Source organism: Nansenia antarctica, assembly GCF_963989245.1.
Source record: "Nansenia antarctica genome assembly, chromosome: 8".
NCBI classification, from domain to species: domain Eukaryota; kingdom Metazoa; phylum Chordata; class Actinopteri; order Argentiniformes; family Microstomatidae; genus Nansenia; species Nansenia antarctica.
Genome location: NC_137678.1, coordinates 59,398,904 through 59,413,160, shown reverse-complemented (window position 1 = coordinate 59,413,160; position 14,257 = coordinate 59,398,904). Strand labels below are relative to the sequence as shown.

The 14,257-nt window shown below is 45.7% G+C and overlaps 1 protein-coding gene across 1 annotated transcript; it reads left to right on the top strand.

The window, feature by feature from the left end:
* Window positions 1-3,434: 3,434 nt before the first annotated feature.
* Window positions 3,435-13,327, top strand: LOC308164503 (protein mono-ADP-ribosyltransferase PARP14-like; the record flags this gene model as incomplete). Its single annotated transcript, XM_080538576.1, has 9 exons — window positions 3,435-3,457; window positions 6,714-6,904; window positions 7,018-8,274; window positions 9,528-10,329; window positions 10,517-10,772; window positions 11,261-11,491; window positions 12,478-12,696; window positions 12,924-12,965; window positions 13,313-13,327. 9 exons carry the CDS (start codon window positions 3,435-3,437, stop codon window positions 13,325-13,327), a joined length of 3,036 nt encoding a protein of 1,011 aa, XP_080394702.1.
* Between the last annotated feature and the right edge of the window lie 930 nt (window positions 13,328-14,257).

Sequence of the window (14,257 nt, the reverse complement as noted above, 5' to 3'; positions counted from 1 at the left end):
ACAGCATGAGCTGAAAGGTTCTCTTTCAATAATAAAAAAAAGGGGGGGGGGGGCAAGGGCTCTGTCCCATAGAGAGTCTCATAAAGCAGCCCTCACCAGTAAAAGTTGTTTTAAAACAAAATAAATGTTTTACAACAGTGTAGGTGTGTACAGGTGTGTGTGGTGTCACTCACTCATCCACCAGCACTTTTCAGACGGACAGGCTGAGGACAACACCTCTCTGGTACCAGGTCCATCTCCTGTAGTCGGGGTCGGGGGGGGGGGGGGCAGGGGTTGGGAGGATATCCTACGACTAGTCAAGATGAGATAAAATAGCCTTAGTATTAGGGTAAATGGGGAATGCTCTGTACCTGTAGACAGGTGATCACATCATGCTAGCCCAGTGTTTCCCAACCTGTGGGGTGCGCCCCCCTAGTGGGGCGCGGGGGTAATATGGGAGGGGGAAAAATGCACACACAAGAGCTGTAAACAAACACTGCTTGCTTAAGGTTACCATCAGGGGTGTTGGATGATTTTATAATAATGGAGCGCAGGCCATAAACTGTAACAAAGAGGCAGCGAGGGGGCGCGAGCCCAGGGGGGGGCTCCATTCACGTCATTGACGCGCGCTCTCCCTCCCCATCATTCCAGCTATCTAGCAGCAACAACAACAATGGATACGTTTATGAAAGAGCCAGAAGCTAAACGAAAAGCGAAGGAGCCCATGACAAACTGTGTGTCCTCTGTCTCAAAACTTTAGCGGCAGATAGCATGAAGCCTAGCAAGTTGAAACGTCACTTGGAGACCACACACCCGACTGATGTGAAGAAGCCCCTCGATTTCTTCAAGAGAAAACTCCAAGAATACCGTGGTCAGCAGAGCCGTTTCGTTAAAACAGCATCTGTTACGTCTAATGCTCAACTTGCCTCCTACAAAGTGGCATATCGTATCGCCCAGTCTAAAAAACCACACACCATCGCTGAGGAGTTAATACTCCCTGCTGCGATAGATATGGTTTCACTGATAGACGAGGCAACAGCCCAAAAACTCAAAGCTATCCCCCTGTCAAACAACACTATTGCGAGACGCATCAATGACATCTCAGAAGACATGAAAGAGCAGCTTGTTGAGAAAATAAAAGACCAACGCTTTGCGCTCCAGGTAGACGAGGCCACAGATAGTAACAAGGACTGTATGTCAGATACATTGATGCGGAGGGTTTGAGCGAGGATTTGCTATTTTGCAACTATGTCCCAAACAGAGCAACAGCTGATGAACTGTTCAAAATCATAGACAAATACCTGAGTGAAGCCGATCTGAAATGGGAGGACTGTGTGGGGATTTGCACCGACGGTGCCCAGGCCATGGCAGGAAAACGGGGAGGGCTCCAGACGCTCATCAAGCGCGTTGCACCGAAAGCAGTGTGGACTCACTGCGTAATACACAGGGAGGCACTCGCGTCAAAGCAGCTGAGTCCAGAGTTGAATGACGTTTTGTCTGATTAGATGTTATCACCACCGTCAATTCCATAAAAACATGACCACTGAAAGCTCGCATTTTTTCCGCTTTGTGCGAGGAGATGGGCTCCGAGCACACAGCCGTGCTATTTCATTTTCGCTGAAAGATGAGATCCGAATCTTCTTGGAGGAGGAAGGGAACGAACTTGCCAGCAAGTTTAATGATGAAGACTTCCTCATGAAATTGGCCTACCTAAGCGACATGTTTGAGAAGCTCAATGAATTGTATCTACAGTTGCAGGGCAACAACACACACCTTCCACATCTGGCAGACAGGATACAATCTTTCACACGGAAACTGGACATGTGGGGCAGGAGACTTGAACAGGGGGACATCGACTCATTTGGGAATCTGAAGGCATTCATCGAGACCAATGAGCTGCAGAGCACAGTGGTTCCATGTATGAGAGAGCACATCTCAGCCCTGAATCAAAGCTAGCAGCTAGCAGCTAGTAGCTAGCCTAACATTAGTCATTATTAACACGTATCATTTAGACTGGCTATTATCACTTATCATTTAGACTATATAGTGACTATATCTAGCTATATATATCTAGTCTAGCTATTGCTGGCTAACGTTACACGTATGTTATTTTAGCTCTCACCTTGTAACAATTAGCTGTAGGCTAGGCCTATCAGTATCGCAGTTCCAACTGAAGATAGCTTGATTATTGACAGCGAAGAAAACAGTGACGATGACAATATTGTTTCTGTTGTTGTTATTAAAATATGTTCTCCGTTGGTTGTTAAGTCGTGACGTGTTTCCGGGTCCAAAGTTGGCTGAGGCGCTGTCTTCGAAATGCCGCAATAATAATAATAATAAATTATATTTATATAGCGCTTTTCCGAGGCTCAAATACCCTGACAATATGGGGAAAACAGGAAAGTGCTGTGTCCCTTGTTGTATGAATAGATCCGACCGGTCTCAAAATGTAGCCTATAATTAATGCAAGTGCAATCGGGCTAACGTTACTAATTCTCGCAGTTCCAAATTAATGAACGTTGAAGCGCACTGACCATAACGTCGGGTTGTAAAATAGCCTAGTTTGATAGGCCTATTGACAGCGAATAAAACAGTGAAGATGACAACTAGTTTGATAGGCCTATTGACAGCGAATAAAACAGTGAAGATGACAATTGTTTCTGCTGTTGTTATTCAAATCTGTTCTCCGTTGGTTGTATCTCAAAATGTGGCCTGTGCAATTGGAATAATAATTAATGCAATAATAATTAATGCAAGTGCAATTCAAAATGGAATAATCCCGAGAGCGCACATAACAGGCGCGCGCTTTCAGAACGAGCTACCCCAATCTCACGTCGGAATTCGACGTTTGGATGCGATGGACAGACGTCGAATTCTGACGTCTGCTGTGTGAGACCAGGTTGCACAGTCACACACACACAGTCACACACACGCACACACAATGAGAGCCCTCAGAATGTACTGTACATTATGTTCCCTAGAAGAATGTCGTGTTTCGGTGAGGTGCTGCAGGTCATATTCTAACACCCCATAAAAGATTTAAAAAAAACAATCCCCAGTGTTTGACATGGAAGACTTCCCATTCGAGGTGCGTTTGAGGTTTGTACTGTACGACAGAAGGATACTGTCCTGGATAAATGTCCACTGTGGTAGAAGCCTAGGGGAACCGCATGTTTAAAGCTCTTTGGAAGTGAGATTCACTATGTTTAAAGCTCTTTGGAGGTGAGATTCACTATGTTTAAAGCTCTTTGGAGGTGAGATTCAAGACATAAAGGGCCGGTTTCACAGACAAGGCTTAAGCCTAATCCTAGACTAAAAAGCATCTTCAATGGAGATTTTACATTGAAAAGTGTGATTTAGTCCAGGACTAGACTCAACCCTTGTCTGTGAAACCGGCCCAAAGTCTTGTAAAGCCGAAATATGAGTTGAGCATTTATTATGAAATGTTCGTAAGCATGAGGCGTGCACAGAACGTCAGGTCAGTGACAGTCTGAAGACGCAGGGGGGGGGGGGGGGGCAAAACCACAACATAGTTTGAGACAGATCTAGATGAGAATTTATATAATAAGAACTATCCGCTCACAGACAACAATTAAAAAGAAAGGCTTTTGAATGTAGAGGCTTGAACACTAGGTCTCTTGCCTTCTCTACCACAGCGCAGCAAAACAATATATTTATATATTGTGAAATATGTGTAAAGTTACTGTGTTAAGTTAAGCAATGTGACTTATCTACTATAATTACTTCAGGGATAAGATAACAAATATTAGAATGTGTATTACTCAGGAAAGACTAGGTTTGTGTAGCACCACAGATCCGCCACCACAGAACATGACTATGAGCATGTTCACCATGATTAGTACGGAAACATTAGGTAAAATTGTGTCACAGCTTAAACCGTCTACGTGTCCTCTTGACCCTATTCCTACCACCTTTTTTAAGGACATTTTTGAATCTGTGTCTGATGACATACTAGGCATTGTAAATCACTCCCTACTTAAAGGGATATTTCCAGCGGCGCTTAAAACTGCCCTGGTTAGACCCACCCTGAAGAAAAGTAACCTAGATCCTTCTGATCCAAAAAACTGTAGACCAATATCCAATCTCACTTTTCTAAGCAAAATTTTAGAAAAGGCAGCGTATAGACAGCTTCATGAATTCTTAGTCCTAAATAATAGGTATGACCCACTTCAGTCAGGTTTCCGATCATACCACAGCACAGAAACCGCTTTGCTTAAGGTAACTAATGACCTTAGGATAAATGCAGACTCGAAAAAACTCTCGATTCTTGTACTCTTAGACTTAAGTGCAGCCTTTGATACGGTAGACCACTCCATACTTATTGAGAGACTTGAAAACTGGGTTGGCCTCTCAGGTCCGGTCTTAAACTGGTTCAGGACTTACCTGGCTGACCGAGACTACTTTGTAGCCCTTGGTGACCATAAGTCAAAAAATTATAGCACAACCTGTGGAGTTCCCCAGGGGTCCATTTTAGGACCGTTGCTTTTTAGCCTATACATGCTACCCCTCAGTTCTATTATCAAGAAGCATAGCGTTAACTACCACAGCTATGCTGACGACACTCAGCTTTATATCTCAGTAACTCCCAACGACTACAAGATGATCGACCACCTGATAGACTGTATTGCCGATATTCATATTTGGATGACACAAAACTTTCTCCAACTCAATCAAGAAAAAACAGAGGTATTGATCATTGGCGAGAAAACTGGGAGAGAGAAATTATCTGCACACTTGAAAACACTAGCTCTTAACACTAAGTGTCAGGCCAGGAATCTTGGTGTCATAATTGACCCAGATCTAAATTTTGAAACTCATATTAATAACACTATTAAAACATCCTTCTACCATCTAAGAAACATCACTAAGGTACAATCATTTCTCTCCCAGGCAGACACTGAAAAATTAATGCATGCGTTTGTTACTAGTAGGCTAGATTACTGTAATGCTCTCCTGACAGGTCTCCCCAAAAAAATGATAAATAGACTACAAATGGTTCAAAATGCTGCTGCTCGTGTCCTTACTAGGACCAAACGGAGAGCGCACATCACACCTGTCTTGAGATCACTACACTGGCTCCCTGTCAGTCATAGAATAGACTTTAAGATCCTTTTACTAGTTTATAAATCACTTCACTGTGATGCACCCAATTACATGGTGGACATGCTCATAAGATACACACCAGCTAGACCCCTACGGTCTAGTGGCACGGAACTTTTAATAGTGCCAGAGGCTAGGACAAAGAGATTTGGAGGATCAGCTTTTAGCATATATGCTCCTAGATTGTGGAACACCCTACCTGAGGGCCTGAGGTTGTCTAAAACTCAGGACATTTTTAAGCGTGACCTCAAAACCTACTTATTCAATGTCGCCTTTTGATACTAAGGGAGACATTGGACATTATAGAACTAGGATCACTAGGCCATTACACCATACTCGTGTTTTGAGATTTGTGTTGACAGGAAAATGGACCCGGGTGCTGATGAGGCACTGTCAGCTCCAAATAGCACCTAGAGCAGTACTGGAACCGGTACAAGGGTGTACCAGGACCACCATCAGGTTGTATTGCTGTCATCTTTATTGTCTCTATTGTGTTGTTGCATCATAACTGTGCTTAAGTTTCTCTTTTGGCAGGACCTGTGACCATACTGGATGCAGAACGATGCAAATACAACACAAAATGTATGGACAGTGTGTACGCCGATAATATGCAAGGAATTTTTCCTGGATACATGGTGTACAGGTTTTTGCCCTTGCTTGCTTGCTTTGTGCCGGTGGTCCTGGCCTCCCCTGGGGGACCGCTGGGTACTGGTAAGCAAACTGGCTAGTAGTCGCTCTATTGGTAGAGGGCTGCAAGGGAATTTTTCCTGGCTACATAGTATACAGGTTTTTTACTTTTGCCTGCTCGCGGCTCTGTCAGTATTGATTGATTGATTGACTGATTGACTGAACATTTTCATTGTGTGAAGCGCATTGAGTTGCATCTTGTAAGAAATGCGCTATACAAATAAAATTTTATTTGATTTGATGATAAAAGAGAGAGAGAGAGAGAGAGGGGGGGGGGGGGGGGGAATTCAAGCACGTTCAATGACCCATGTCTATTTTCAAAAACGTTTAAGGTCTTGATTTTATTTTCTCAAATTCACTGACCGACCACTGCCTCTCTGCGTTTGTTCTTCACGTAGTCTCTCAGGTCGTTGGTGAGGCGGAGGCTGGTTTCTGTTGGTGCAACAAGACAACACTGTTTAGAGCTCAATAACAACCACTCAGTCCTCTCTAACCAGGACACACACACACACACACACGCACACACACAGGCCCCAATTGTGCATAGGTGGAATGAAAATGACTCTAGCCAAGCTGTAGAGTCAGTGTGTCTCACCTGTGGCCCCCCCACCTGACGGTGTTGCCTCGTGGCTGGCTCCTACGACGGTCCCCTGGTACCCCACTTCACACACATCTGAGAGAAGAACCAGAGGGGGGCACACACACACACACACACACACACACACACACACTCACACGTGATTTCAAGGCCAAGTAAACAGCTTCTATCGTGGAGGAAAAACCCTCTCTAGGTTCTAAGTCCCCATTACTACACTGCATGGCCAAAAGTATGTGGACACCCGAACATCACAATCCCATACTTTTTCACCCCCTCTTTTATTCTCTCACAGAGACTGAGAAGTTCATCTCTGTCTGCCCCGTAACAGGATGTTCAGGCAGAAGAAACTGTTTGTCAGACTTCTGGAGCCCACAGCTAAAGTGATGGTGGAGAACATTCCCCCAGGTGTGAGTCCAGACCACTTTGTACTCTACTTTGAGAAAGAAGGACAGGTGGAGGAAGATGTCACCTTCAACGAAGAGGAACAGTCTGCCATCATCACCTTCCAAGATCCTAAAGGTAGAATACATTTCTTTAGTATTTTAGATATATTTTACGAATATATGAATGTGGTGACAATTAGTGTTTTATGTTATGCAATGTGATATATGAAGTCATATGTTTTTGTTTAGCTATTCACAGAGTCCTTGAAAAGACACATCACATCAACAAGCAACCTGTCAAAGCTTACCCATTCTATGAATCTCTGGGAACGGCCCTGTATGGCAAAGACAGACCTACACTGAGACTCCGAGCTGGCTTCTCTGAGAGCATCGGTCAGGCCGTCTGGAGGTTCCTGAGAGAGAAGCAGGGAGCTGCAGCGATCATCCATAAGGCCATGGCTGAGCACTTCTGCAAAGTAGACCTCCAACAGCCTGCTGTCCAGCTGAGCCCTCTGCCTTCTCTACTACAGCAGAAGGGGGTCAAAGCCAAGGACATCAAGGAGTGGAAAGACTCTGCCAAAGCTGCCTTCACCCAAGCTTTGTCTGCACTCGCCTCGCTGGAGCTCCATGTCCAGACCACTGCATGGGAGGAGTCTGAGGTGGAGGTCAGGAGGATGGTGACAGAGGAGGCGGTGGTTGTTGTCCCTGAGGAGGCCAGAGGTGTCATAGCAGTGGTGGGATCGGTAGATGATATGAACAGGCTTAGCCAGTCACTGAATGACATCATAGACAGCATAGTCAAAAGAATACATAGGGAGAGGTCGAGCGTGACAGAGAAGGTCACCGTGGCTCCGTCCATCTACAATTTCCTGTGGCAGGACGGCCTGGAGGACAAGGTAGCGTTGGAGTTCCCGGAGCTGAAGCTGACCTATGACAATGAGAGCCAGAGTGTGATCCTCTATGGACTGATGTACGAGGTCCTGGGAGCCAACAGGAAGGTGGTAGACGGAATCATTGGGCTGAAACGGAAGGTGTGGCAGTTAGATGAGTACGTCCTCAAGTTCCTTCAAGAGGACGACCAGGAGAAGCTGACCAGCGCTCTCCTGACGTCCCAGAGGATCGACGCAGCGCTGGAGATCCAGGTAAATGCGAATCGGAAGTGGGCGCGCCTCCTGGCGGCGTCGGATAAAGCCCTGGGAGAAGCAGAGGAGCAGCTCAACAGGATCTTGATCTCTCAGTACATCGTGGCGGAAGACTTTAATGTTTTCAAAATGACAGAGTGGCAGGGTCTCGTCACCCGTCTGGAGGAAACTTCAAACATTTCACTCAGGAAAGTTATGGTCAGGACATTTGGTGACTTCCCGAGTCTTCAAGTGGTAGTGTCTGGCTACAAAGACAGTGTCATGTCGGTCAAGAATGAACTTGATGACTTCTTACGCCAGAACACTCCAATAACTGAGGATATCAAGGTCAGGTCTGAGGCTATTGTTAAATTCATCCAGGAGCGTAACAGCAACACTTGGTCTGATAATTTCATTTTTCATTTCAAACCTTGATTTAAAAACTCGATAGGCACTGAGGTCACCCTCATTTACAGTGACGTCGAGTGTACAACAGAATAGTGATCATTAATATAGATGGGCAAACATACAGTGAGCAAGACAGGATTAAAGGAAAAAAAAAGAAAAAACTAAAAACAATTGCAATCATTAGAACACAGTTTCTGCACCAGGAGTTTAAAGGTAGAGGCAGAGGGGAGGACCTCCAACCGGAGAGTTTGCTGCAGAGTGTTCCATGTATTAGGGGCATCAATAAAAAAGGCTGTTTTACCCAGGTCTGAACGCGCATACGGAACCCGAAAAGAAAGTCAACTATTAGATCTGGTCACATAAGTACCAAGACTCCAGTCTAATAATGATGAGATATAAGGAGGAAGCTTGCCACAGATGGCCTTAAAAACGAACAAGTTCCAGTGGTAACTGCGCCTCAGAGAAAGAGAGGGCCAGCCAACCTTGTCATAAAGTATACAGTGGTGAGTGTCATAACTGTCCCCGGTAATAAACCTTAGAGCTGAGTGATAAACTGAGTCCAATTGTTTCAATGTAGATGAAGCTGCATGCATGCCTATAGATAACATCACCGTAATCTAATACGGACAGGAATACCGCCTCGACAACTCTCTTCCTACAAAGCAAGGGGAAGCTAGACCGATTACGGTAAAGAAAGCCCACCTTTTGCCGAAGTTTGGAGGCGAGGCCGTCGACATGCGTTTTGAATGATAGCTTCTCATCCAACCACAGCCCAAGATATTTGTAGTCGGTAACTCTCTCAATGGAGTCGCCATCAACTGTGGATATAAGAAGCTTTGTAAGGTCCACATTTCTAGCCCTAGTAAACAACATGAATTTCGTTTTCTTCGAGTTGAGGACTAGCTTATGCCTCGAGAGGGCGTCTTGCATTGAGTTAAAGGCTAGCTGCAAGTTGATAGTAGCAGCATGTGGGGAATCTGCTGTACTATAAAGAATGGTATCATTGGCATATAAATGGACGTGGCAACCGGTTAGCGAAGATACCAGTTCATTAATATAGATGGTAAAAAGTACAGGGCCCAGCACCGAACCTTGAGGGACACCCTTTGTAACCGTTATAAAATCTGAATTGCCAAGTGAAGATTTTATACACTGACGCCTGAGGGTAAGGTAGTCATGGAACCACGCACAAGCACCTAAATCTAATCCAATATCGGATAGCTGTTCTAGGAGCAAGTGGTGATCGACCGTGTCAAATGCCTTCACTTAAGGTCAAAGACTTAGTGAAGGTTTCTTTCCAGAAAGAAGTAATTTCCCTAAGTGGCGCCAGAGTTCATGTCACGCAGTGCAAGGCCTTGTTTGCAGACCTGGTCTCCTCTACACACTTCGATACCCTGAAGGTGTCCAAGCCCGGAGCCAAGAAGTTCTTCCAGGACAAGGAGGCCATGTATGTTACCACGTTGATCAGTCTGACGGGCTGTGTGGTCCAGCTGGTTGAAGAGAACCAACATGGTGGACAGCAGGGTATAGGCCTAGCACTCAGGGGAGGAGGGATGAAGCCCTCCTACCAGTTCCAGACACCAGACGGGGTGGAGATAGTCGTGTGTAAAGCTGACATATGCGACTACGCCGTGCAGGCCGTGGTCAACGCTGCTTACACAGACCTGAAGCACAGCTGGAGGTTAGCCAGAGCCCTCCTGGATGCTGCCGGCCCTCAACTACAGGCAGAGTCTGATCAGCTGGTCACCAAGCGGGGTCTACTGAAGCCTGGGGACTGTGTTATTACTGGTGCTGGGGGGCAGCTGCGCTGCAAACACATCATCCACGCAGTGGGACCCAGGTTTGACCCCGCCGACCCTCAGAGGGCTGTGGCGCAGCTGAGGAGAGCGGTTATGGGGAGTCTGGATCTAGCAGAGAAACACAGCTGCCTGTCGGTGGCTCTGCCTGCTATCAGCTCAGGGAACCTAGGCTTCCCTCTCAGCCTCTGTGCTGAGACCATCGTCAAAGCAGTGAAGCGCTACTGTGAGGACAGGTATGGTGATACTGTAGTCAATATCAAACACTCAGTGGCAAAAAGTGTTAAATATATTTATTTTAAAGTGTCTTTTAAGTTATTCCAAGCCCAGCAATGGTTATTTATGTTGTTGTTGTTGTTGTTGTTGTTGTTATTTATTGTATTATTATTATATTATTATTATTATTATTTATTCATCATACAGGTATGATGATAATTGCCTGGAGAGGATCCACTTGGTGAATAAAGATGACAGGACAGTCCAGGCCATGGAGGATGCTGTGAGAGGGGTGTTCGGAGACCAAGGGACAGGTCAACAACAACAGCCCAGCAGAAGTCCAGCCAAGCCCGCCCCACCCCAGCCTGCTAGACAGGTCCAGAGTACCGCTGGTTCTAGTACGGTCCAGACCAAAGAGAGGCTGACCATCAGCCTGAAGAAAGGGAACATTCAGAACGCCACGGTAAGCCGTTTTTTTTAATGAAACTGATGAGTCAGCAGAATTTCACTAACTAACTAAACTCACTAACGGAAGAATTTCAGAACACTCACCACCTAGTGTCATGTGTTCTATGTTGTATTTACCTAGCAACAATAGTTTGATTGGCTACAAAATGAACCATCATCATTTATGCATTTTTGGTCACCCGTGGCACTCTAGAATGTTAACAATTGTGGCGACTTTATTCACCCTCGGCACTAAATAAATTAAAGTTAAAGACTTAACATCAAATCGATTATTTTCTCATTTCATTGCGCTTTATAGCCTACATCTCAGTTGCCCTAACAACTCCATTAATGTCCTTATAGATAGAATCAGACCACCCAATTTGTGTTAGATCAACTTTTTGTAATGAACAATAACACAATGCTGCTTTACCTTAAAGTCAATTAACAAATCAACATTATAATGACTTCTTTATAATAACATGATGTTGCTTTCTGTTCCAGACTGATGTGGTTGTGAACACGGTAGGTCAGGACCTGGCTCTCAACCATGGAGCAGTCTCTAACGCCCTCCTGGCTGCTGCTGGACCCCAGCTCCAGACCCTGGTCGACCAGCAGCCCTCCACTGGCATCGCTGGGGAAGTCATCATCACAACTGGCTGCAACCTGAAAAGCAAGCTGGTGTTCCACACTATCGCCCCCCAGTGGGACAACGGACAAGGTGCAGCAGAGAAGGTTAGAAACAGAACAAACGTTGTTCCTCGTCCATATATGTATATTTCACACCAGGAGAGGCTGGACAGGGTCATTGTAATGCATGGAACGGAATGAGGCATGGTATCAAAACACTGAGTCTGTGCCTCCATGGTTTCACACACAATGTACTGTGAATGTGATATAACAGAGGGTGTAAAATGCAGGTTTAGTTTAGACTCCAGACTATTTTGAGGTGAACTATCCCCTCAAGATTGTGTAAACCTCTATCTGTCTCTTCCCATTTGGATTACTGTAACTCAATTTTTTCTTGCTTAAGTGATTCCTCAATTGCTCGACTCCAACTAGTTCAGAACGCAGCTGCGAGGCTTTTGACATACACCAAACGAAGAGAGCATATTACCCCCATTCTAGCCCACTTACATTGGCTTCCCGTATGTTTCAGGATACAATTCAAGATCCTCCTGATCACATTTAAGGCCTTCCATGGCATGGCACCCTCCTATATTTCCGATCTTTTAACAGAATACATTGCGCCTAGATCTCTTAGATCGTCTGACCAACGGCTTTTAATTGTCCCACGGTCCAGGCTCAAAACAAAGGGTGGCCGTGCTTTTACTGTTGTAGCTCCAACATTATGGAATCGTCTCCCCCTCACTGTCAGGTTAGCTGGGTCTGTACCACTTTTTTAAAAAACGTTTAAAAACCCACTTATATAGGATGGCATTTTTATAATTAGTTTTCTCTTTTTACTTCTGATATCTGTATTGATTTTATCATTTTATCATTCGTTGCTTTTATGATTTTATCATTCGTTTTATTGCTTTTGTGAAGTGCTTGTTTACATTTTATGAATTACGTTTTATTTGTTGGCTGTTTATTTGCTGTGTTATGTAATATACTACCAAATGTACTGTGAAGCACTTTGTGACTGCTGTCTTAAGTGCTATACAAATAAATAAAAGTAAAGTAAAGTAAAGAAACCTGATCAGACATTTTAACTGCAGGTGTTGAGTGGGATTATGGAGAAGTGCCTGGCTGAGGTGGAGCAGAAGGGGCTAGTCTCCATCACCTTCCCTGCCATCAGCACGGGGAACTTGGGCTTCCCTAAGCCCATTGTGGCCTCTCTGATGCTGGAGGAAGTCTCCAAATTCAGCACAAGGAACCCCAAACACCTGAAGGAGGTGGTGTTCATCCTGCACCCAGGGGACCTGCAGACCGTTCAGGTAGGGAAAATGGTTAGATTCAGGAGGTTAAAACCACACAGGTAAAAATAAATACCATAATAGGCCTACTGTCAAATGGAAAAGGTTTTACGATTTGGGTTTAGTGGGTTTCATTGCCGATAGATGTTGGTCGGAGGCCAGGCAGATTTCCTCCATGCAGGATGGGCTCTGTTGATGCTGGTGTTGTTGATGGCTGGTTCTCCTCCCTTCTGATGATCTCTCTCCAGGCTTTCACTGATGAATACAACAAGAGGTTTACAAACCAGACTGCAACCTCAGGGGCCTCAGCCTCCTCCTCAGCCTCCTCCTCTGCCTCCTCCTCCTCAGCCTCCTCCTCAGCCTCCTCCACCCCCACCAAACATAGTAAAGGTGCAACTCACTAAACTCACATTTATATTAGTAAACTCGTGGTGTCATACCGCTTACAATTGCAATCAATGTTAAATGTACAGCGAATTGATCTCATGCAATCATTCCCTTTGGTCATTGTAACATGCCAGATGGTTTATGCAAAGTAATGCACATCATAACATCCTATAGTCATATAGTCATATTTCATCACCTCATTATGTTATTCTCTTCTGCCAGGCCCCTTCTCCTCTGTCACCACCTCCAGCTCAGGGATGCATGAGACAAAGGTGGAAGGTGTGGTGATACAGGTTGTCACGGGTGCCACCTGGAGGGACAATGTCTCATAGTGATTTTTAGCAAGGTATACACCCCTAGTACTAGAAAGAATGTGATAGCCTTGCACCGGTGGTAGTGGATTCTTAATAGGACTGGTTGTTAAAATCCCTAAATATTCAGCACAACAATTGAGTGGAGTTGGAGATGTCCTCTTGAGTGGAGTGGAATTTGGCAATGATCACCTGGTGCCACCAGTACGACACATCTTCAGTTGTGGTCCCCGACCTCATTGGGTGTTTCGGCCAGTTATCACAAGACACCCTCTGCCGAGGTTGGCCCACCACAGGCTGATCAGGCCTGGGTGTGTGTCGCACGGTGGCACCACGTGGTCATTTGGGAGCCCATGTTGGGTCCCTACGTTTCAGCCACAGCCAGTGACTGCTCCGTTCTGCTGCAGTGGACAGTTCTCTGATTGCCTTCTGTTGGGCCTGTCCTCTGATCCCTACTGCCCTCAGGAGCCTTGTGGTGGAGCTGGCTACAAAGCCTCTGCAGCCCACCTCCACTGGCCACACCTTCACGTTCCAGCCCCGCCCCTCTGCTTCGACTGCTAAGTTGGCATACCGCAGCCTCTTCCGTTCGAATGCCTCATCGATGGCCTCCTCCCATGGGACCGTCAGTTCTACGATGAAGACACGCCGGCAGGACTTGGACCAGAGGACTAGGTCTGGGCGCAGGTTGGTCGCTGCAATTTCGGGTGGGAAGGTGAGCCTCTGGCTGAGGTCTACCCGCATTTCCCAATCCCGGGCTGCGTTCAGTGGGCCTGAGTCTGGAGGTGATGGCTTGGTCCGCTGTTTCTCCCCTTCCCGGATGAAGGTTGTTTTCCGTGGAAAGGTAGTCTGGGCATTTAGAGGCATGGCGTTGGTGGTTACCCTCT